At 38.2% G+C, this 23,018-nt stretch overlaps 1 protein-coding gene across 2 annotated transcripts in view; it reads left to right on the top strand.

Moving 5' to 3' along the window:
- The first annotated feature begins 534 nt into the window (after positions 1-534).
- The window catches only part of LOC136676262 (retinoic acid receptor RXR-alpha-B), a 50,445-nt gene continuing 27,961 nt past the window's right edge, over positions 535-23,018 (top strand). The window contains exons 1-2 of one of the 2 annotated variants that reach the window (XM_066653120.1): positions 535-710; positions 15,515-15,628. In XM_066653120.1, the coding sequence (XP_066509217.1) occupies positions 683-710; positions 15,515-15,628 (142 nt within the window). In that variant the 5' untranslated portion in view covers positions 535-682. The remainder of the gene's footprint in view (positions 711-15,514; positions 15,629-23,018) is intronic. The other variant, XM_066653121.1, reaches the window with a different exon arrangement.

The following is a 23,018-nucleotide window of genomic DNA, read 5'->3' as shown; positions in this document are numbered from 1 at the left end:
GAAATGTATTTGTAGCACTTTCTGTAATACAGTTAGCCTTCTCCAGATTTGGGAGATATTTCCACCTTAAATAATATCCGAAACAGCAAAAACAAGTTAATATTACCCACCAACGGAGCAAGAATAGAGCAATATCCTCATCTTAGTCCGTGCCTTTCAATGTTTGAATTTCTTTTTATTATCTGAAAAACTCCAGATGTTTCTACCATGAGCAGAGAGAGAAAAGGCCTAGCATGTGAGACTGAGCCATTTTTTTAAACTCATTTACAGACATTAGGGCTTCATAAACACATTAGACCACTTTCGAGTCTGGAAAGCAATTAAATGGCGAGGACACATCTACATTTTATACAAAGTGTTTTTGAGTAAAATCGTGAACGTCGCCTTTAAGGCTTGTATTCGCTGGTTGTCAGGGCGCATGCGCGGTCGCTGCTCGGCGTTCCCCCTGCAGTGGGCCCCGGCTCCTCAGAGCTGAGGCGAAAAAGAGCTCTCTCTGTCACACACATACACAAGCTTACACTCACACTCTGGATGGAGGAGAGAGTAGTGGACGTTCAGCTCCGTTGCTGAGAGAGTTCAGCTCCGTTACAGAGCTACGAGAGCGGAGTTTTTCTGGACTGAGGGAAGATCCCTTAAGACAGAGTTGCTATTTACTCGTAACTCCAGCTGGCATGAGCTAAACATGGAAACCAAACCGTTCCTGTCTCTCGGTGAGTCAAGTTTGACAGGGGAAATGTGCTTTCCTTTATCGGCTTGGCGGTGTGCTGAAAGTGTTTGTGCGCGTGTTTGAGGGAAGCGCTGAATGTGAACTGATCGGAGCCTGTCCGTTTCACTGGGCTGTTCGCGCTGAACTTGTTGACGGTTGACGTTTGTCAAATAGTGAAGAGGGTCGTTATAGATCACTTTCAGGAATGTGTTTTTCGTTCGTGACATAAGCTACGCTTTTTCTGTGTGCTTTGCACATAAAAAATAACACAGTGCTATGTTTACAGTAACCCTGCTGGAAGAGGAATAAGACATAAGCGTCTTTCCACTACACCTCGACTTTGTTTTTTCAGAAACTCCGTAGCGATATTATGAAGCATTTTGTGATGAAAGCTTTCATAATGACATTTATAGTCTAATATTCAGGACATGATTTTATTTTTACTTTGTATCAAATGTAAGAACGTATTCTTTATTAGTAATAATAATAGAATAACAACAGCTTTTATTATTAATACACGTTTTATATTTTGCCTCATTCAGACACTCGTCATTGGAGGGCTTAGTGACGTGGATACTCTCTCTCTCTCTCTCTCTCTCTCTCTCTCTCTCTCTCTCTCTCTCTCTCTCTCTCTCTCTCTCTTCTTTCACCTCTATCGAAAACCACACTTTATCTCTGCCCTTAAAGATTTAGTTTACTCTAACTTGTAACTTACTGGCTTCAGTCAAGTTCTTTGGAGTCTCCATCCTTCACAAGCAACATCACCAGGCCTAATTAGAAATACTGTGCAGAAGCCAACTGTCTTAAACAGATCAATATTCAACTTTAAACAGTCATTTTCTATCCTACATTGAGACACTATTGAAATCGCAAAGGGACAGAGTTTTACAAATCTAACAATCTACACTCACACAGAGCCTATACACTGGAAGTGGTCAGCATCTCGTTCTACTACAGCTAAAGGAGCACATGTATGTGTTTTTTCTATTATTCTATCTTCTAACTTAATTTTTTATACAAAAACACATTTATTGGATGTTTGTTTAATTTCCCTGGTCCCAGAATCAAAGTCATTTTTGCCCATTCAGCATTCAGTTTTGATACGTTGTAATTTATCTGTTTGTACAATTACAACAGCATTAAAGCTTTAAATCCATCCTTTGGATGAGCTGCAAAAACAATGTTCTGGCTCTCTGTGATCGTAAAACATCCCAGGGCCTTTCCTCAAAAAATGTAGGTCTGTTACACCAGTGTCCTGACTTAATATGAAATGTTGGTCACCATGTTCAAATAATTGGCCCTATCAATATCAATTCCCTGTCGTTCCCTCTCTCCCTAATAGCTGATATGTGGTGAATGAATGGACAGGGATTGCCTGCCTTTGCATCATCCAGGTGGGTGCTACACATTGGTGGTGACCATTCCCAAGTTTTCAAAAAAAAGCAAAGTGGTTTGGGTTTCTAAAAAGCACTATATATGGGTAACTTTCATTCGTCAGTCATTAATTCATTTATTCTTTTAAAAAAGACAAAATCGAATTCAAAACCAGACGTATCTGAGATAGAGACGTATAAAATGCTTAGGTCATTTCACATCCTTGTATTTTAAGTGGCTGTTAAAGATAGGGAAACAAACATTCTTCCAAGATTTCCAAGTCCATGAGCGTCAATGGGAAGTGGAGATTCAGTACCACGCCAATAAAAGAAGAGAAGCCTGGTTTACGGCGCTGCAGTTTTGTGTTTCTGAGGAGGTGATCGGTCCCTTTGTGAATGTCTGCAGCTGTCAGTTTTATTAGGGGAGCCTTTAAAGGGAAAGTTAATTGCTTAAAGTGACAGTGTCTCTCAGACACCCCTGCAGCCACTGTCTGGATCCGTATCAAAGGCTGTGTGGGCCGCACAGACGGGCCAAACTGCACTTGAGAAAGTTGGTTTAAAGTAACACTTAACACACACACACACATTTGAGAGAGGCTGTGAGCTTGAGTCGTCTCTCATTTCACTCTTGCACAAACTATTGCCGCTCAAGAACTTGCCACTTGAATATAATACAATAGCTTATAAAAATCGAGGAGGTTATCTAGAATATGCTGAAAAGCCTTTTTGTTAATGATTTGCTCTGTGCAAGTGTATGCACTGATTCATTGATAACACAGAGTTGCCCCTTGTACTGTGGACTGTTGTTCTTTTCCAGGCCTGTTAAAATGCAATAGCCCAGCACTGCTGAATGTCAAACCGCGTGTGATCTAGAGCGATTACTGGGTGGAATAGTTAAAAAGTCATTATCTTGATATTTTTAAATATATTGCCATATGATGGAATGTACTGTCATGGTTTTGATACTGATCTATTTAGTCTTGTTCTGAATCAAGTGTGTGCCTCAACTACAAAATACCACAGTGAATTAAAAGACAATATATTCATTTTATTAATATAGAGAAAGATTTCATTTCACTCGTCTGATACAGGTAGTTCAATGCATCTCTCTTGGTTTCTGTTTAATGGAATTATTAAATACCGTAGCGTTACAAATGCACCTAAATGTTAAGTTGTATTTATCATCATATAAAAACTGTCAGATAGCAATTATTTTATTTAAGCAATAACTCTATGACATAATAAAACTTGTGAAATAATAAAAATAAAAGAGTATTGTCCAGTATAAACTATGCATTGCAAAGCTCCATGTAAAACCTTCTTTTATTCTACATTCTAAGCTCGTTTTGCAGTTGAAGACTGTAACAACATTTAAAGGTTGCCTTTTAGCCTGGTCTTTTCCCATTTCCACTGGTCCTGTAAAGGGGATTATTCATATCTGATCTCTGCTCAGTAATTCACTTTGAGCTAATGGATTTGGCATTTGGAGCCTGGCTTTGAGACAGACTGACAGAATGTACCACACCGCTCTCATCTGCTCCGTCTGACTTTGTCGGAGTAAACACCCTGTCTTGTGTGTGTGTGTGTGTGTGTGGTTACTCTGAAGAGGCTTCTGTCTTTACTGTCCTGGCCCTGCTCTGTGCTTTGTCTGGAGTGCATTGGGTCATGGCCAATATAATGGCCTAATATGTTTATGTCTGTGTCTATGTTTGAGACATGTTAATGAAAGGGGCAGCTGTCTAATTACCAGGTGCAAATTTACAAGGTTAAATTCTACAGACTCAAATGAAAGTTATGCCTGTGGGCTGAGATTTTTTTTTTCTGTGGCAAATCAAATATGACATTTCAATTAAAGCTGCATCAATGTGAGAATAAACAAAACATTACATTTCTGCCAGTGCTATTGCTGATGCTTAAACATGTAACAAAATGGGCATATTGACATGGATTAATATGGCAGAGATTTGTAATATTTATTTATATATGCTCACAAAGATTGTAAAGTTAATGAAGATATTATAGCATGTAATCCCAGAGTGCAATAACATGTCCAACCCTTCTAAAGGGTCAGTATTCCAGAGCAGGATTAGGCCTAGTCCTGTACTATATTTTTTACGTGTTATAATCCCCCATCTTAAAAATGCTGTTTAGGCCTTGACATCTTAGTATGAATTTTGTGTAATGAACTAAAAAAGAAGGAGCTTGCATTGCATCACTGGCCCACATGCAGGACCATAGATGTTAGGTGTTTTATTTAAACCACATCTGATTATAAGCATCATATTAAACACTAGCTGGGGTTACGCTGCACAATCAACAGGAAATCCCAATTGAAAGCTTAAATTATCTGCACTTAAATGCTGCACTGCCCCTCTTTATGGTCCCCTTGTGCACATGTTGAGCTTGTGTTGCAGGATGTGTTACTGGCAGTTACATGTCAAGATAAGATCTGCTGGAGATTTTCATGTCCTTAAAGCCATACATTCCATTTCCCATAAGAACAGCAAATTATACACACCAACAAATTTCGAAATACAGTAATTTGCCTCAAACTACTGTTTTTGTATGTGACTTAAGCACTTTGTCAGAATTGAAGCCAAACTGCTAAATTTGGTGTGCCAGATAAATTATAATACAAAGAAATGCATCTTCCATGTTTAGACTCTGAAATATGCAAAACGTACTGTGATGTTATTACCAGTTAAATACCTTATAACTTAAACTAAATAGAAATACTCTCGGTACATTAATGTAAGTTTTTTGTTTGTTTGGGCCACTCGTTATAGTGAATATATTATACATTTCCTAATATTAGTTCTTGACACAAATGAAAAATAAGAAAGGTCAGACTGGACTGAAGGGTTTTGAACGTGTTCTGTCTTGACCAATGTATGCTCAGTGCCAGCCAGTTGGTTTCTTAAAGGATGTCTGCAGTTTCCTTTGCTAAATTACGGTTTACAGACAGTAGAATCTGAAAGAAATGTTGGGCCGCCTTGAAAGTGAAGTGGAGATAGGTGTACGGATGAAGAAAGTCAGATTTTCACATGATGGTGCAACAGTAGCTCAGTATGTCAGCGTCTCATGTTCAGAGCATTCCATTGTCGAAACTGCAGACAAGATGGCCCTGCTGATAATGTTTTTAGGAGAATGTTGAGTAATAACTGTCAGTACGTGGAAATATGAAATGTATGTTACTTTTCTTGCAGTGTGTTGCATGTGTTTCATTGAAATGCTGTTCATTTAGTTCATTCAGTATTTCATTCATTTTATAGCTTCACTATGGCTTTTCTACAGGATCATAGGATAATCAGTGCAGAATAATGGACGTAATGATACACAATATACAGACGTGATACAGTTTTCTACACAGTTCTCAGATTAAATTTGATTTTCAGTGTTTGTTAATGTGTTAATTTTATTTCAGTGATTACAGTTTGGAATTTCAGATTTTTATATTTTTGTTATTTTATTAAATTTTTTGATACTGTATTAAAAATCAATGCATTCACATAAGTACATAGAAAAGCTTTTGAGTTGTCGGACAAGGTCCTGTTTAACCATCAGAATGTAGAAATAGCACTGAAGAAAGAGTCACCGATGGAGTTTTTCTGTGTGTCATATTATGAAGCACAGTTTTCTAGCCTGTTTCTGGGGTAATTCCACATGCTGATTGTTGTAAATGGACTGGCTTCACAGTGTGCATAATAACCTAATTACCGATGCTTGATGCATGTGTGAGGATTTTTCCATTTGGTTTTGAACATCCATTAAAAATGATTTGAATATCATTTTTCCACCCATGATATTATGGTTGAAATTGTTCAAATTAAAATGAGGTTGTTGTAGATGTTATGGAGGTATTTATAGTCAGATGACATCTGGTGATTTAATGTGGTATGTTTAATGGGAAAAAAAAAAAGAAACACTTTTCCGTAATCTAGTCTTTCTCGACACACTCTGGTGATTGATGGGACAGACCTTGAAGAGAATGCAGTTGCTTTCTTGAAAAAAACTGTTTACTGCCATACACACAAGGTACATTATATTGATAAATCTGTCAAGACCCTGACATGACATGTCGTTTTCTGCGTGTATGTGTGTTCAGAATGTGTATCCTTCTGGAAGCTAATGCACTGGTTAATTCATAGCAGAACAGACTACAGACTTGTGAGAAGTGGAATGGCCCCGTTTACAATGACCCTATCCCACACGGCAAACAACACATTCATTTTACTAATTAGCAAACGTTCATGACCATTCATTAAAGCAAATACTTTAATGGGGAGTTTTACCAGAAATTACACCTACGCCACAGTGTCTTTCATAAGAAAGCCCTTTCATCATGTGTTCCATTTAAGGATACACTGCATAGCTATACCTGTGATAGAATTTGCTAGACTTTGATTTTGGGTTCTCTTTGCTCACAAAAAGGGATATTTTAAGTTCAAAATACCATTTGGAGAAGACACACACACACGTTAGTGTAATAAAATATTTAAGCTGTGTGAGAATAAAGGTCATTTAAATGTATCGCTCTTTCAGCAAAGATAAAGACTAACAAAATGATCTAAACTGAGAAAAACATGCCAGAAAGATGTACAGTAAGACCCTTCAAAACATTGTTTTGCTTCCAGGTAGATGTAGCCAAGGGTTTTAGCGTGCTTCCCGTACACTTTTATATAGCATGTGGCTTTTATGTGAGCGGAGTGTCGTGGATTGTTATTCCTTGTCTTGAGCCTAAAAGATAAGATATTGGCTGAACTGTGTTGTATGTTTAGCTTCTTTATGTGGGCATGTTTCCTTTGAGCCCAGCTGGAGTTTCACTGGGGCAGTGTACAGCTGGACTGTGTTAAAGCATGTAACTGTATTGCTGATGCTTCTGACCTTCTACTATTCAGAGCACTTTCCAAGGAATCAAAGTAAAAAATATTTTTTAAAGTAAATTATTTGTATTAAGGGTGAAATATATATATGTTTTTGTACTGAAAACAAAAATTGTGATCTATTCTAAGTCACACTACACTATTCATAGAAACAACACAGAAGGCTATAACTAATAGAAGTGTTGTTATGCTACAGATGTTTTTAGGCCTTTTGAATCACAGTTGTAATATCAGTCAGAAAAGTCATAATGGTTTAGCTCTGATGTGTTTTAGTGGGTGTATTAGTTACTGCCCTCATTTACTCTTGTCCTGTTTGCTGATATTGCATGAACTGTTTTGCTGAATGACTGGCACATCAAGTATGCTCACATTTTCATTTTTTCTTGAGTGTTGTTTATACTAGGGAGTGCGTGTGTGTGTGTTTGTGTGTTATAACTCAGCAGGAAATCATAGGAGAACAATGAGGAGGTGAGGAACAGGATGCAGTATGTGTGTGTGTGTGTGTGTGTATGAGTGTATGTGTGTGTTCTGTGCAGGGGGGCTGTTTACCTGCTACAGCCGCACATTTAGATTCAGCTCCTGTGCGGTTAGGCATGTGTAAATATACTGTAATTAATGCAGTGGGTTGAAACTCCATTACATGTTCTGGCTAGAATAAACCAAGTGTAAATTGTGTGTGTGTGTGTGTGTGTGTGTGTGTGTGTGTGTGTGTGATTGAATGAGAGAGCATGTGTTTGCAGGTTTGTTTTCATTGTGGTACAATTCAAATGATGTACGTGCAATCTCATATTTACAGCAATTATTTGTCTAATAATAATAATATCTCCATGATATAATAACACTAATAGAAACTTACTGTTAATCTTGATAAAACTGTTTAATCAAATGATTTCAGTAGATCTAATCTCAGATCGGACAGCCCACCTAGTGAGGCTGAATGGGTGGTTCAAGTCAAGCATTACTTTGTAACTATTTGATTCTTATCCATACTACTAAGGTTTTTTCAGCTGTTTTATGAGCTAGAAAAAATCTACACACCAGAAAATGGTTCAAAAGTTCATTAATAGAGTTGTAATATACATTAGTGATATATTCTCAAAGAGCCATTTAAAGGCTTGGCCCTTTATCCCCTTTTATAGGTGTACTTTTTATCATTGTTCAATACAGAAAAAAATATTCCTATAATAATAATAATAATTATTTTTATTATTATTAAAACAGGTCTTGTCAAGTGTGCACTCAGAAATATTCATAACATTAACAAATAAAAATGTAATGATCAGTGTTGCCTGTGCAAATTTTGGAAAACAAAAATCACAGCTTGCAAAAGGTTTTTGTAGCCAGATTACAGTTTAATTTCTCATAGTGTCATTAGACATTTTGCTCTTATGTGCATCCTGCCTCTTGCATCCTGCATCTACAGCATGTTTAAGATTAGATGACTTTGAAATATATTCTGTTTATGTCTCTTCATGTGGTCCATGGTGGATTTTGAGTTTTTGGATCATTATATAATCATTATATAAGCATGTTCCTCCATGCTTCCTCTATAGATTTCCTCCGAATGGAATGCAGTTTTTTCTCCAAACCTACCATTTCTGCAGCAAAAGGGTTCTGGTTTGACATCATCATTACAAAGCATTATATCTAAATCTTTTTGAAGAGGTTGCAGGTAAAGTATCCTCAGCCGCAGACGCTTTACCCACAAGTTGACGGAGAGTCTGAACATTTCAGTGCACTAAGCTGGCTTCAGGACTGTCAGGATTGTGCCTGTTGCATTCAGAATACCTCTGATAAATGTACATCCGCGTACACGCACTTCCACCTGTAGTTTTGTACTGTCTCTTATTGGTCCAATGTGAATTATAAAGACTGACTTCTCCTACACGTCATGCCAAAATAGCAGACTTGTGATTGGTGCTATTATAAAATATAAATATAAATATCTTTTAGTAGGCAGTAGTACACAGTTCTTGGCCATGTTAAATGCAAAAGGCACCAGACTTTTGCAATATTACAGGTAAGATTTCCAGGACAAATTATGTTCATTCATTCATTCATTATCAGTAACCGCTTATCCAGTTCAGGGTCGCGGTGGGTCCAAAGCCTACCTGGAATCATTGGGCGCAAGGCGGGAATACACCCTGGAGGGGGCACCAGTCCTTCACAGTGCAACACACACACACTCACACATTCACTCACACCTACGGACACTTTTGAGTCGCCAATCCACCTACCACTGCGACGCTACCTGCTGCACCACCGTGCCGCCCACAAATTATGTTTGTGCAGGCAATGCTGCACAGTAAAATGGTACAACAATGTTCCTGCCTCTAAACCTCTAATGTCTGGCCTGGATTTACCTTTACATTCACATTTCCAGCATTCATAATCCACAAAGACTTACAAATTTGCAGACAGAATGTGTATCCTAGCTAGTACAAATAGCTAAATAATAAAAAAAAATAGATTTTTCTATTCTTGATCATTGTTAGTCCTCAAAATCCCCACAATACACGATCCACCCTGAATGAAAAATCACACACTTTCCGATTGCACACACTGACAGGCAGCTCTGCTCTTCAAAACCTCACAGGAATTTCTTGCAAACTGCAACATCGCGAGAGCAGGCAGAAGTTTCTCGCACTCAGGGCTATGTCTGACACAGAAAGCAGCAGATAACTTGTGCTCTTGCTGTCCCACAAGGCAGCATTTTAAAATGAAGGTGTTTGAAACTGAGTCACATTAGAGACAGGCTTTAAAAGCAGCAATATTTCAACGCCTTGTCAGAGCACCTGAACATGAATGCTCCCTCACCAGATTAATGATAACTTTGAAGATATTGGAGCAAAAACAGGCAGCATTTTAAACAAGCAATTAATGCAAACATGACACAGACATTCCACTCATTTCAGACACAACCTTGATGTGAACCCACATGCCGGATGGCTGTAAAATAACCCCAGTTCAGCTTTTATTGGTTTACAGTCTGTCAGACACAACCTTTCAACACCCGAGAGTTGGCATCCACCCCCACACTACAGGGTTCTGAGTCGCAATATTGAATGTTTCAATATTTCAATGTTTCAGCTCCAACTGCACTGGGTGAATATCAAAGGAGTAAAGATTGGATTCTGGACTCCCCGCACTACAGAATAATCTAGTATAATAATAATTTACATTCACCCTAAAATCGGGAGACTTCTTGTCATTGTTGGGAGGAGCAAATCTGCCTCAAAATCTGCCCGACTGGCCTGTAGTGGCCTGTAGCTAGGCTTAATGTAAACCTTCCTGCAGGTTCTTGCCAGTCTCATACCAGGGATTAAATTTGCCTTTCCTACCAGCTAATGAGCAGTTCTCTCTGAGAGTTTTCAGCTCTCACAGTGACCTACACAGTTATCCTGAATTGCACATTCTTAAATATATTTAGTAGAAACTGCAAACTGTAAATACAAACAGGCTTTAGTTTCTTTGTTTTCAGATCTATAGACAATTGCTTAAAGGAGCCTATTGTTGCTGAGTGTTAGCACAGGGTTTAAAGAGGTAGAAAATATATTAAGTTTGGACATTGGATTCAGCTGACATGTTCTAATTACAACTGGTAACATGCCTCAAGTCTGATTTTGCTAATTGAGGTATTCCTGCCAGTCCATTAGAACTACACATAGGGCTTGGCCCACACTCTTCCTACAATCATCCAAATCATTTCTTATTTAGAGTTAAACAATTAAATAGTATCCTACACTTAACCATTAAGGTTGCTGTGGCCGTGTATGATCAGCAAATAGCTACATTGGGCCCAGCCAATGAGTACCCAAACCACCCACTCTACCTTAAACTCTTCACAAGGGGCATCAATTAGGCACTATCACCTCAGGTAAGCTCACCAATGAACCTGTGAGCTTTACCTGTACCTAGCCCCACTGCCACTGTTTATTCAGGCTCAACTGTTCCATGTGAGTGTTACGTGATACATCACCAACAACCACAGTAACATGGCACCCCACTTATCCTCCACATTCCTAAAATACACCTCAGCCATTCCACGTTTACAATGTATTTCCCAGAACAATGTCAAGAATGACTGAGCATTAGGTTTTGCTGAAAATATTGTATATTATGTTTGTTTAGCTAAAGAGACTGTGCTTATTATTTCTCATAAAGCAAAGACAATAATAATGTGTCATTGGCCCAAGGGTGCCAAACCTTCTTATAAAACTGTATGCCAAAAATTGTACAGGTCCTATAAACATGATGACATCTCAAAATGAGGGTGGCATTTATGGTGTGCCTGGTGTGTCACATTTCTGTTCTGTGTCTTTAAATACAAGGCCATGAAGTTCATTTATGTGCATTTAAGAGAGCCACAGGGAAGGAGCGCTGTGGGAGCTCACTGACTGGTGATCTCACACTCTGAAAACAGGTGGAGAATAAGCATAAGCCCAGTAGCCCACCGCAGTTGTGAGTTCAGCACTGATAGTGCACCCCCACTCCCATGGTAATATTGTGATAATATTTTGAGACGGTATGAAAAATGTGGATACAGCACATCCTTAGTCATCATATTTGGTTTATGGGTTATTTCATTGTAAATATTTGGTTAAAGAAAGCCCCTTGGTTTAAGTGACTGTATAACTGCTGCGTTTGTGGATTTTTTCTTTCTTTCTATCTGTCTTTCTTTCTTTTGTTCTTTAATAAGTAGAGGACTGTATATAAGGCAGAGGGGATTTTCGTTTTTGGTAACAGAAACTCCCTCAAATCCATAAGGGAATCTGCAAAATATCAACTGTTTTTTTTCTATTATCTTTTCTTTTTCACATAGAAGGAACAGCTCCAAATGTTTATTGCCACCAGACATCATATTCCATCTCTCCTCCATTAATCTCTCCATACGTTCACATCTGTGGAGAGAATGCCATCTATCCACTACACAAGTGTTAATCATTTCCTTCTTTGGTATATATATATATGAAGAGCTTTGCTTTCTCCAAACACATGATTCAATCTGTAATCTTCCTTTTCTCCCCCCCCTAAATATAAATGCCTTCTGCAGTCTGTGCCACTGGCTTTATCCAGATTGTATATCTGAGCTGGCATGGATATGAAAAATGTGCATTCCTTATTCCTCAGGCATATAACTGGAAAGGAGGAGACTGTGGGCTGATCTCATTTGGAAGCTATGCTAACTATATTGGGAATACATTTTAGGAAATATTTGGCAGACTGTTTGACAATAGTGGATATTAGTTATGCGAAGGAGAAGAAATATTTTTGTTAATTTGGAATACTTTAATATTAATTTGGTAATTAATTGTGAGGGAGAGTAATATTATGGTTAAGAGAAATTGCTAGGAAATATTCGGATTATTACTTATTCCAGTTAGCTGGAGATTTTAAGCCATTGTACGAAAAAGAGAAAGGGAAGATATGTATGAAGCAGCATGTACAGATTCCAGTGGAGTGACAGATGGAGGGATAAAATGAGAGAGGAAGGAATGGAAAGGAGGAAAAGCTAGATGGAGTGACGCTGACTGAGAAAGTGAAAGGAATGAGCTGTGGCCATGAAGTTGAACTCGGGGTCAGGAGTTCCTCTCAGCCCTGGATAACCTCTTATCCTTCACTGCCCTACTACACTTTTCAAAACAAAGGCAGCAGAAAGATCTCATTCCTAAACATAAGAACCCAGCACACAGCAGCGTTCTGATGTCACCAACTGATTCAGAAGTTTTAGAATAAAAGCCTGAAAAAAAATGGAAGTACATTCTACAGTTGTGTGCATGAGGACAACATTTCAGAGCAGTGTTATTGAGGATTTTAGAACTGGTGGATGGAGTAAAACAGTCTAGTACAGTAAATAATTACACTATTTTAGAGCAATGTGAATAATGAAAACTTTGTATTACATTGTATTTTATTACATGAAAATTACATTACTTATAATGCATGTTTTTTTTCTTTTTGAGGCAAAAACTGAGCAAATAAAATGTGCAACAGATGTAAACAACTCTATGTCTACAAACAATCCTAGAAATATTTAGGAACTATTTTTTTATGTCCTTCTATCTCTCTCTCTCTCTCTTTTTCCCCCTTTACTACTTTGAACCCCACTCCTACAGCTTTTACAGCTATTTAGTGTGCAGAGGTACAGTCAGGGGGCTGAGTTGGAATTCCGCAACTATTTTAAAAATCTGTGGAAGCCGCAGGAGTTTAGTCTGTATTTTCCCCATCTCTCTCTCTCTCTCTCTCTCTCTCTCTCTCTCTGTAAGCTCTGCTGTCATCGGCAAGGTGTAGGACCAGTTTTTGCTTCTGACAAATGGTATTGTGTTGCAGGACAGTTTGGCACTAAATGACTGTTCAATTACTGTGCTATGGGAGCAGCGTTCCTTTCATTTAGCATGCAGTACACACACTGTTCATGCCCGGAAACAAAGCCGTTTAAAATATTCCCTGGCCTCTTCAGACTATATATCAATTTAAGATGTTTAGTTCTCTGTAAGCAGTTTTAAAGCAGATACAAAAGCCTAATTTAGACATAAAAATGTGAATTATACATATTCACAGTAAGCTTAGGGATTGGGCCGAGTGTCAGTTGCCCAATTGTCATGAAGCACCTAGTAATGCAGATGAAGATGATTCAGCTCATCATTCGTAATAATTTTCAAATTACATTCTAAAAAAGCATGGCCTATTTTTGACCCAAATTAAATTCTTTGGGTATTTTTACATTATGTATTCAGTGTTATTAAAATTTCTTTGAATAACTATTAAAAATAGAGAGCGTAGTTCCTGTGGAAACTGTGAAGGTGTTGCAGCTGCAGAACTTTAATGCAGAATGTAGCAGAGAGACACTTCAGACAGAAACTGGAGGAATAGAAAATGCTGTATCTAAGGTTTCTTTAAATTTGAATATGTTTTTTTATTTTATTTTAAACATTCAGTCATTTTCTATAGGACACCATAACATATTTTTAGTAAATGTTGTATGCAGCATATACAAAGAGTCACTTAGGAAACACAGGCAGAATATTTAGGTATGGGGTCCAACATCCTGCAAAGCTTGGGTCTTTCTAGCTTAAAACCTGAGTATATGTTTCAGTTTTGAGTTTTCCTAACTACAAACAAATGGTCAAAGCTTGAAGGGTACTGCCCATATTACTTAACTATTTACATTATTCTACTAAGGAATCTGCTGGACAATTTAGTGTGAAACCTGTGTAAAGTAATCAAGAATTGTTTGTTTTATAGCAATGTAAACACAAGAACATTTTGCATACTGTTGTTCACATACAAATGCTCTATGGAACAGTTTACCCTTAAACAAAGTTTACATTTGAAAGTATAAAGATTTTAGGAGAAAATATTTTGATGAAAAAGGGGATTTCAGACCATTTCCACTGAGCACTACATTGGTGATGACATCACCCACCCTAGGGCCCCTGCACTAAAGTCAATGCAAGACAAAAAGATGGGTTAAATGTTATAAAGATGTATAAATAATGTATATGTTGCCCAATTGTTAAAGCATCACATTCAAGCAAGAAAATTCAGGATACTTCTATTTGCTTAGAAAAAGATTTTCTATTTATATATATTCTATTGCTCAGGTCACAGTCAGTTTCTCTACCTTAAATTGTAATATTATCACCACAGCAGCTAGAAGTCACTGAAAATGTTGGAAATACTGGTCTAATTAATCAGAAGGAGAAAAGCGTCTTGTTAAAGTTAAGTGCCAGTGAACCCTCACTTCCCTCATTGCTAATAAACCCTAGAAAGCTACATTAGACATTATTGTGTAGTCACATGGCCTAAGTAACAATGGCTGCCATCGCTGTAGGTCCATCCCCCAAGGCTGAATTCTAAAGGCCCTAATCAAGAGCCCTTGAAGAACGGATTTTTATGACATTCCTGATGTATTGAATTGCAGTCTTGATCTTTGACCTTGAGTTTGATTGCCTTGGAAATGAAATGGAGACGCTGGAAAAGAAGGATTCTATTCTTAGCTTGGCCTTTAGTGAAAGTCTTGTAAATGAGTGCTTTAAAGGGACCCAAGAACTCTAAAGTCTTATAAAGGGAACCTCCCACAACTCTGTCATTGTGTTGTGTGTGTTGGGTTGGGTTGGATCTCTAATTGTAGAACAGACTCAGCAATAATAAATGTCATGAGGTGACTGAGTGCTAACATTAAAAGGGAAGATGAAATATGAGTGTTTATGTTTTTAGTTTAGAAATAATGCCTTACAATTTTTTTCCATATGTAAGGGTCTTAGGAGTGTGTGTGTGTATAAAATTCCATTAAAAGGGATTGTTTTATTTGTTTGTTTGTTATTTGATATTTAAAGTGTACAGAAGTGCATACAAACAGCAGTGAGGATAGTAATTGAACCATAGTCATTGACATAATAACATTAAATGTCATCAAAATTATCTGTGTACTTCTCTGAGACGGTCAAAATAATACAGCACATGATATGCTGTGCAATACAAATGTAGGTGATTGCCATTGTTTGGAAGTGTGTGACTCTCACCCACTTCCTCTTGTGTCACACACCCAGGGCTGCTGAAGTCTCTGTGCTCGGCAGCGCCGCCCTGTCTGCGGGGCAGCTCAACCACCAGCTGCTCCTGCTTCACGGGCACATGCCTGCTGCACCAGCGCAGGATATCCACAGGTAAAACACACACATAAACTAATCTTTTTGTATAATCTCTCATCTGGGAGCATAACATTTCCAGTGTGTGTCAGAGACAGGAGTTTCATATATCACAGAGGTGAAAAAGCATTGACGTAGCTATATAAACTGCATGGCTTTAGAACTGTAATTGATAATTATTAATTTTATGACTTGAAATGTTAGAAGCACCTGCAGCCTGTTGGGTCAGATCCCAAACAGTAGTGTGACGGACAGGTTTACAAGTAGGCAGTCCTCGTGCAGGAAGCAGTCCTTACCTTTAGTTTGTACCTGCAGCCAAGTCAGAGCCATGATGTAAATGTAAGCAGCTGCATGGCAAGAGAGATTTAGCAGCTTGTATTCAGTTGATAAATATTGTTGAAAAATTATTGTGAAATTCGACATGTTAGTAATGTTGTATGTTTTATTGTTTAAATCACACTAGCTCATAAATAGCCAATCACGTGTGTGTGTACAATGTCTTTTTTAAGAAATTCAGAAAATAATCAAATTGAATCTGTACAAAATATCACTTCAGAACAGGAGATTTATTAAATATTGAATTTATTGAATTATTCATTTGCACAGAATAATTTCCTGAAGAATTGTAATCAAATCTAAATATTTTACGTTTAATTTTGCACAAAACATAGAGAACCTCTTAGGCCATTTCTTCTAGCTCTGCTGTACATTATAAAACTTAAACTAAATAAATTTAATGGGAACCTGTCTGAATTCCCTTTAAAGAAAGCACTACCGATAATTAATCCTGCTGAAAACATTTATGATTTATGCCTCACTCATTCCTCGAAACGGATTCTCACATATTATAACAATTATGGTACCTGTCCTAATAAATCACTGACAGATGACCCCTTTCTGGGCAGTGCAGTTGAAGTGTGCTTTCGCAGCGTAAGATAGCGTGTCATGTCAGATCTTTGTAGGTATGAGAACACAAAGAACAGTTTCACTGTGTTGAATACTTTCCATTGCAAACATGTTGCAACAAAGCCCAGGATCTACTTGCTGCCTCCTCTTTAATAGAAGTCGTCTGATGTTATTTCTTGTAGCTCAAGAGGGGAAGAATTTTAACTGCAATGCTGTCCTTCAAAAATGTAATTTATGGTGGGAACAGACTAATTTTATATTTTATACACCTTTGTAAACTTGTGCAGAGTACACAAGTAGCTCACCATCATGTCATTGTCACTGCAGTTCTGAGGAGAGTCTGCCACCCAAATATTACCAGCCCTATTAACTAGTCCTATGTGGGTCTTGACCATTTATTTATAAACAGGGTGAAAGGGGGCTAACAGAATATGCAGATCATATCAGTAATTGTAGAACTACTAGGTGTACCTATGCTAAGTGGATCTAATGGACAGTAATTGTAACAACAAGGTTTTATTAATGTTATATATAATATGTGATATAGCTGATTTTAATTTATTTGTATTTATTTATTTATTAAATTCATAATAATGTTTAGGTTTTTAATGTTGGCCTTTGGAGTTCTCTTATTTTGAAAAAAATACATGTAAATTAACTTTTCCATTGTGCGGCAACGGGGGCGCAGCAGGTTGTATCACAGTCCCGCTCCGGGTGACTGTCTGAGTTTGGTGTGTTTTCCCTGTGTTCGCATGGGTTTCCTCCGGGTGCTCCAGTTTCCTCCCACAGTCCAAAAACACATGTTGGTAGGTGGATTGGCGACTCAAGTGTCCATAGGTGTGTGTGTGTTTGTGTTGCCCTGTGGAGGACTGCCGCCCCTCCAGGGTGTGTTCCCGCATTGCGCCCAATGATTCCAGGAATCTCTGGACCCGCTGCGACCCTGAACTGGATAAGCGCTTACAGAGAATGAATGAATGAACTTTCCCATTATATGGGAGTGTTTAATGTTTATGCATTATTTTGCAAAATAGTTGGTTGGTACTTGTATGTGAAGTGCCTTTATTTGTGCTGCCTTCTTTGGCTATTCTGTAATGCTGTGGTAATTTGATGTTTCATATTCATTTTGGTGCATCATATTCATTTGACAGTTTTTTTCTGAAACTATATAAATCATGCGGGTTACAGCAAAATAACAAGCATCCTTACTCTTTGCAGTCATTTCTGGATCCGGTCTAATTCCCAATATGTTCCCGTAAATCCTAGCAAGCAACCGCATTTGAAGTGTGAGAGAATGCCATATTATCTCTGTTTCTCTCTGGTTAGCGCCCACCACAATTACAGCCTTTTGTTGTGAGTTCAGAGAGAAGGAGAAGCAGAACAAAGCAGGGGATGCTGGGGAAAGTGGGCGAAACTCCAGAGGGCAAACATAGCTCAACTTGTCTGAAATCCCGCTCCTACTCTGATGTGGCCAGGGCCCTAATTCAGCCGTGTTATATTACTAGCTTGCTATAGAAAATAGATTTGCTGGAAAGCACAGAGTAAGGTCCTGTGTTTGGTTCATTGAGGATCAAGGCCGGCTGTCATTGTGAAGCTCTTATGCTCTTATTGTATTCATACATGCTGCCATGAAGCTGGTTAAGCAGTCCACTTGAAGTATGTAACAAGCATGTAAAGAAAAGCTAGCAAAGAGGCTGTACAAAGCAGTCCTTGTGCTGTAGTCATGTAGTTTCGTTGAGAGAGAGAGAGAGTTGAGGAATGGAAAAGATTATCCATTGGAATGTCTGGGCTGACCTCAAATAGAGCGGACGGCCCAGACAGCCAATAGGATCGTGTTGCTTAGCGTTGAGCTAATTTTTTCCTGATGATTGCAGTCGCCATCTCTATAAAACAGTCTGAAGGGCTGTGCAAGGCTGAACCTATCCCAGCGGAGCTCACATATGGTATGTGTTGGTGGAATTCAAGTGACAGATGCCTCAGAGGTAAAACACTTCTTTTGCCCAATATTATCTTGGCACTTCCTTTCACGCTTGCATAAAAAATGCACTGCCATTTATGTTAGCATCAGATGCTTATACATATTAGTCTTAGACCTCTTTTTATAGCCCTCCTAACCATGGTAACTAATAACAAAATAGGAAAGAATCCAAAGTTGAGAAGCAAGTCAAATTACTGTGTGGCAATTTATATTAAAAAGAACAACCCATTATTCTGAATCCCTTAGCCTCTGTTCATATTATCAAGTGCATTTTATCAGCAGCAGTCAGAATTGAAAATTTGAATACCTGTCATTTCCACTATAGGTACCCTTACCTTCTCCATGGAGGTAAGATGATAAGAGGAATGATTAGAGTCTAAATGGCTTGTGTATAGGTCTGTAAGAATATACCTTGACAAAATACATCCTGATGCAGACATGTCACAATATACCATTGGCCTAATTACTGGGGACAGTGTGGGCAACTACTGGGCCACCTAAAATCAAGCAATTGATTTGTGATTTTTCAGACCTACAACATGATGTATGCATTATTTATCAGTTTAAAATCTAAATAGGTAATCTGACATAAACATTTAGGTTAAGGATACTTGAAGCCACAGAGTCCTGTCACATTGCTGCTAATGCAGCATAATTGAACAGTTTAATGCTTGGAGGAGAACCCTAATTGCCAATTCTGTCAGCTAACAGACGCCTACATTGGTATCATGCTGAGTGATGGGCTGAAGGGAAAGCTGCCTCTATTTACCTGTAGAGACAAAGAGGACAGTTATGTTCTCATAAACTCATTGTCATGTATGTATCATCCAGTCATACAGTCCAGGGATCTGGGGTTGTGGGTTCGAGCCTGGCTCCAGGTGACTGTCTGTGAAGAATTTGGTGTGTTCTCCCTACGTAGGTTTCCTCCGGGTGCTCTGGTTTCTTCCCATGGTCCAAAAACACACGTTGGTAGGTGGATTGGCGACTCAAAAGTGTCCGTAGGTGTGAGTGTATGAGTGAATGTGAGAGTGTACGTGTCGCCCTGTGAAGGACTGACGCCCCCTAAAGGGTGTATTCCTTCCTTGCACCCAATGATTCCAGGTAGGCTCCAGACCCACCCCGACCCTGAATTTGATGAGCGGTTACAGACAATGAATGAATGTATATTTTAACAATATATTTACAAAAATAAAGTATTTTGGTGTGTTTAAAAGCATATTTGAGTTTTCTTTATTGTTGGTATTTATCCTGAACCTGATTCCATTTTTACTTTCTAGGCTTTAAAATAATAAGGTGATTATCTAATTGCAAAAGCCTTAAACCTTACTGATAACAGCTGTTGAGCAATAAGAAGAAAGATGGCAAAGGATGGCATTTGGAAATGAACTGACCCCTCCTCACCCTTGTTAAATACACAACTTGTTGCCTGTTTTGCTGCTTGTACATTTGTTATTAAATTATACTGCCAGGTTTATTGTCCACCCATCAATGGCACATGGATACATGGATGGGTTTGTGTATAGTATTTCTTCTCTCTCTCTCTCTCTCTCTCTCTCTCTCTCTCTCTCTCTCTCTCTCTGTCTCTCATCCCTGTATCTGGAAGTGTGTGTGTTTTGATGCTCTAAAAATGGGGCAGGCAGCAATGCCACTGTAGGGATCCACAGTGAAAAACATGGCAGGATGTCTACTGTTCTACTATAAAGCAGGGAGAATGAGAGGATAAAGAGTTGTCTTCAGATGATGAGCCACTGTTGGACCGTCCAGGACAAATCCCAGCCTTTAATCTCCAACTGATGTGAAATCATATTTCATACTTAATTATACATTTGCATATTTTGAAGGTTTTTTTTTGTATTCTCTTGCAATTCTTTCAATCAGGGCTCAATCTTTAGCTTCTTGTTTTTATTTTATGCATCATTTTGCTCTGAAGATGACGCACCTAGTGGCCATATTAGAACTCCCTTTGCTTCCAAGGGCCAGCCATGCATATGGATGCCTGTGTTTGCTCAGGCCTTAATGACTCCCTCAAAACACCCTCAATGAATCATCATTCCAGATAGTTCTAGAGTCTCTGCCTCTTATAGCTCATTGGCTAATTTTTTTCAGACTTGTTGGTCCTAGCAGCTCTGAGAGAAACCTTTAAATTATAAAACATCAAAAGACATGGAACATCTTTGAAGCATTTTCTCATGTCAATATATTTCTCTGCCAATATATCTGAAATCTCTTTCATAAAATGATAACATGCTTAAATGTCATACCTCGTATGTTATTGAGATATTTTTTTAGCACTTGCACACGATTTAATAATTATGCTTAAATGCTTGATTTAGACGGTGAGTCATTAATCATACAAGAGTGTACAAGAGCAAGCTTTTCAACTCAGTGTTTTATTTAACTTAATTTTCATTTAATTTTTTCCACCTTTAAACACTCAAAAAAGGAGAAACATGTAAGTTACATTTTGCTCTATTTTCTGAAGAAGAAAATGTCTTCCAGTTGAATGGGCTTTCAAAGAAAAAAGAAAGTACACATCCTGGAAGATAAATGTTGCTGTGAATAAGTCAAATTTCTGTCCTGATATTTTGTTATTAATAAACAGAAAACTAAGTAAATAAAAATGGATTTCTGTGCAGCCTGTTTGCAGTAAGATGCTCTGTTTTTGACTGTTACATTTGAAGAAAAACAAACAAAAACAAACCTGCTGCCAGGAGTAGAGCAGGTGTAGTTGTCTGTTTATCTTAAGAATCTATTGCTATCTGTCCACCCTTCAGTGAGTTTGCGCACACGGAGTGTCAGATAGCCCAGGCCAGAGCACACAGGTGTCCTATGGAGTTCAAGCACTGTCTCTTTGTTGTAGAAACTCACTTATCTGATTGACTTCCTTAGTGTGATCTAGCAGAGTGACAGTAGGTAATGCTTCAGTCACACCTACAAACACTTTTATAAATAGACGGTGCTGCTTTGCACTCAGTTTACCTCAAATGATCATAGTCATCTGTTACCCTGTAAACTCCTTTGGCCCACATCTTAATATGTAATTACAGTACATGGAAAATATTGCAATTATTACTAAGTTATAGGAAAGACGAATGGAAGTCTGAATTTGAAGGGATTAAACTACCCAGACTATTTGTGGTAATAATGTAAATATACATCAATACACCATGATGTATTATTTTTGAAAGTTTAAAATAAATTGTGATCCATTATAGTTCATTCATTCATTATCTGTAACCCTTATCCAGTTCAGGGTCACGGTGGGTCCAGAGCCTACCTGGAATCATTGGGCGCAAGGCGGGAATACACCCTGGAGGGGGCGCCAGTCCTTCACAGGGCAATACACACACTCACACATTCACTCACACCTACGGACACTTTTGAGTCGCCAATCCACCTACCAACATGTGTTTTTGGACTGTGGGAGGAAACCGGAGCACCCGGAGGAAACCCACGCGGACACAGGTAGAACACACCAAACTCCTCACAGACAGTCACCCGGAGCAGGAATTGAACCCACAACCTCCAGGCCCCTGGAGCTGTGTGACTGCGACACTACCTGCTGCACCAATACAGAATACATGTTTTACTGAATACGTGTAGTGAATACATAATTGTAAAGATTAGTGCTTTTAAATTATTTGAGTCATTAACTAATAAAGGATATTTTGCCAAAGATGTCCAAAGTGCTCTATGGCGTGAGGTTGAAAAAAATTATAATATAAGATATATTTTAAAGTTTAACATATATATATATAATTTAGTGTCACTATGCAAATGATTTCACTTTTTAAGAGGAAAAAAAGAATGTTATGCATATACACATTTTTTTTTCCAGGTCATTTAATAAATGTGCTGAAAACAGATGATTCTTTTGTGAGTTTTGTACTACTGAGTAAAGTCATTTGTGGATTATGAAGAAATACGAAGTAATTTCAAGAAGCGTTAGCTATCATTTATTAAAGGATCATATTTATATCAGACTATTGTTAAGTAAGAAATGTACGCCCCTGGTATCTGTTAATGATATCCTATTGATCTTATGCTTGTAGATGCTTTGACCGAGTAACTACAGAAAGAGGTTGCCAGATAGTGACTCGTGGCTGAAGTGGGTCATGTGAAGATGTGCAGTGGAACTCTAAGACTGTCTAGACTTGACATGACAGATTTTGCAGATTTTGTTTGCACATTCAGATGAACTTGCTGTTTCACAAGAATTTGAAACACTTTTCAATCGAATCCACAGATTGTGATTTTAGATCTTTAGTAGCTTCCTGTGGTTCCAAAATGAAGACAAACATGAGAATAGTTTTGTGATTAGTACACTGTGATGGAAAAGGCATTTCTATATTCAAAATTGTTTGTCCAGTTTATCTGGACTTTATATCAAAGTAATCTTATCAGGATAATCTGCAGTGATATAATTGCAGAGCGCCGTGGATTAAGTGGATTGGGCGCTCAGATGGAGATTAATTCCGAACGGGTTAGTGTCTCTTAACTTTGGGGACATCCTGGTCCGATTCACTG

The sequence above is a fragment of the Hoplias malabaricus genome, chromosome X2 (genome assembly GCF_029633855.1).
Source record: "Hoplias malabaricus isolate fHopMal1 chromosome X2, fHopMal1.hap1, whole genome shotgun sequence".
Lineage (NCBI taxonomy): Eukaryota > Metazoa > Chordata > Actinopteri > Characiformes > Erythrinidae > Hoplias > Hoplias malabaricus.
Note: the sequence above shows the minus strand (reverse complement) of the source record. Positions and strands in the feature narration are given on the sequence as shown.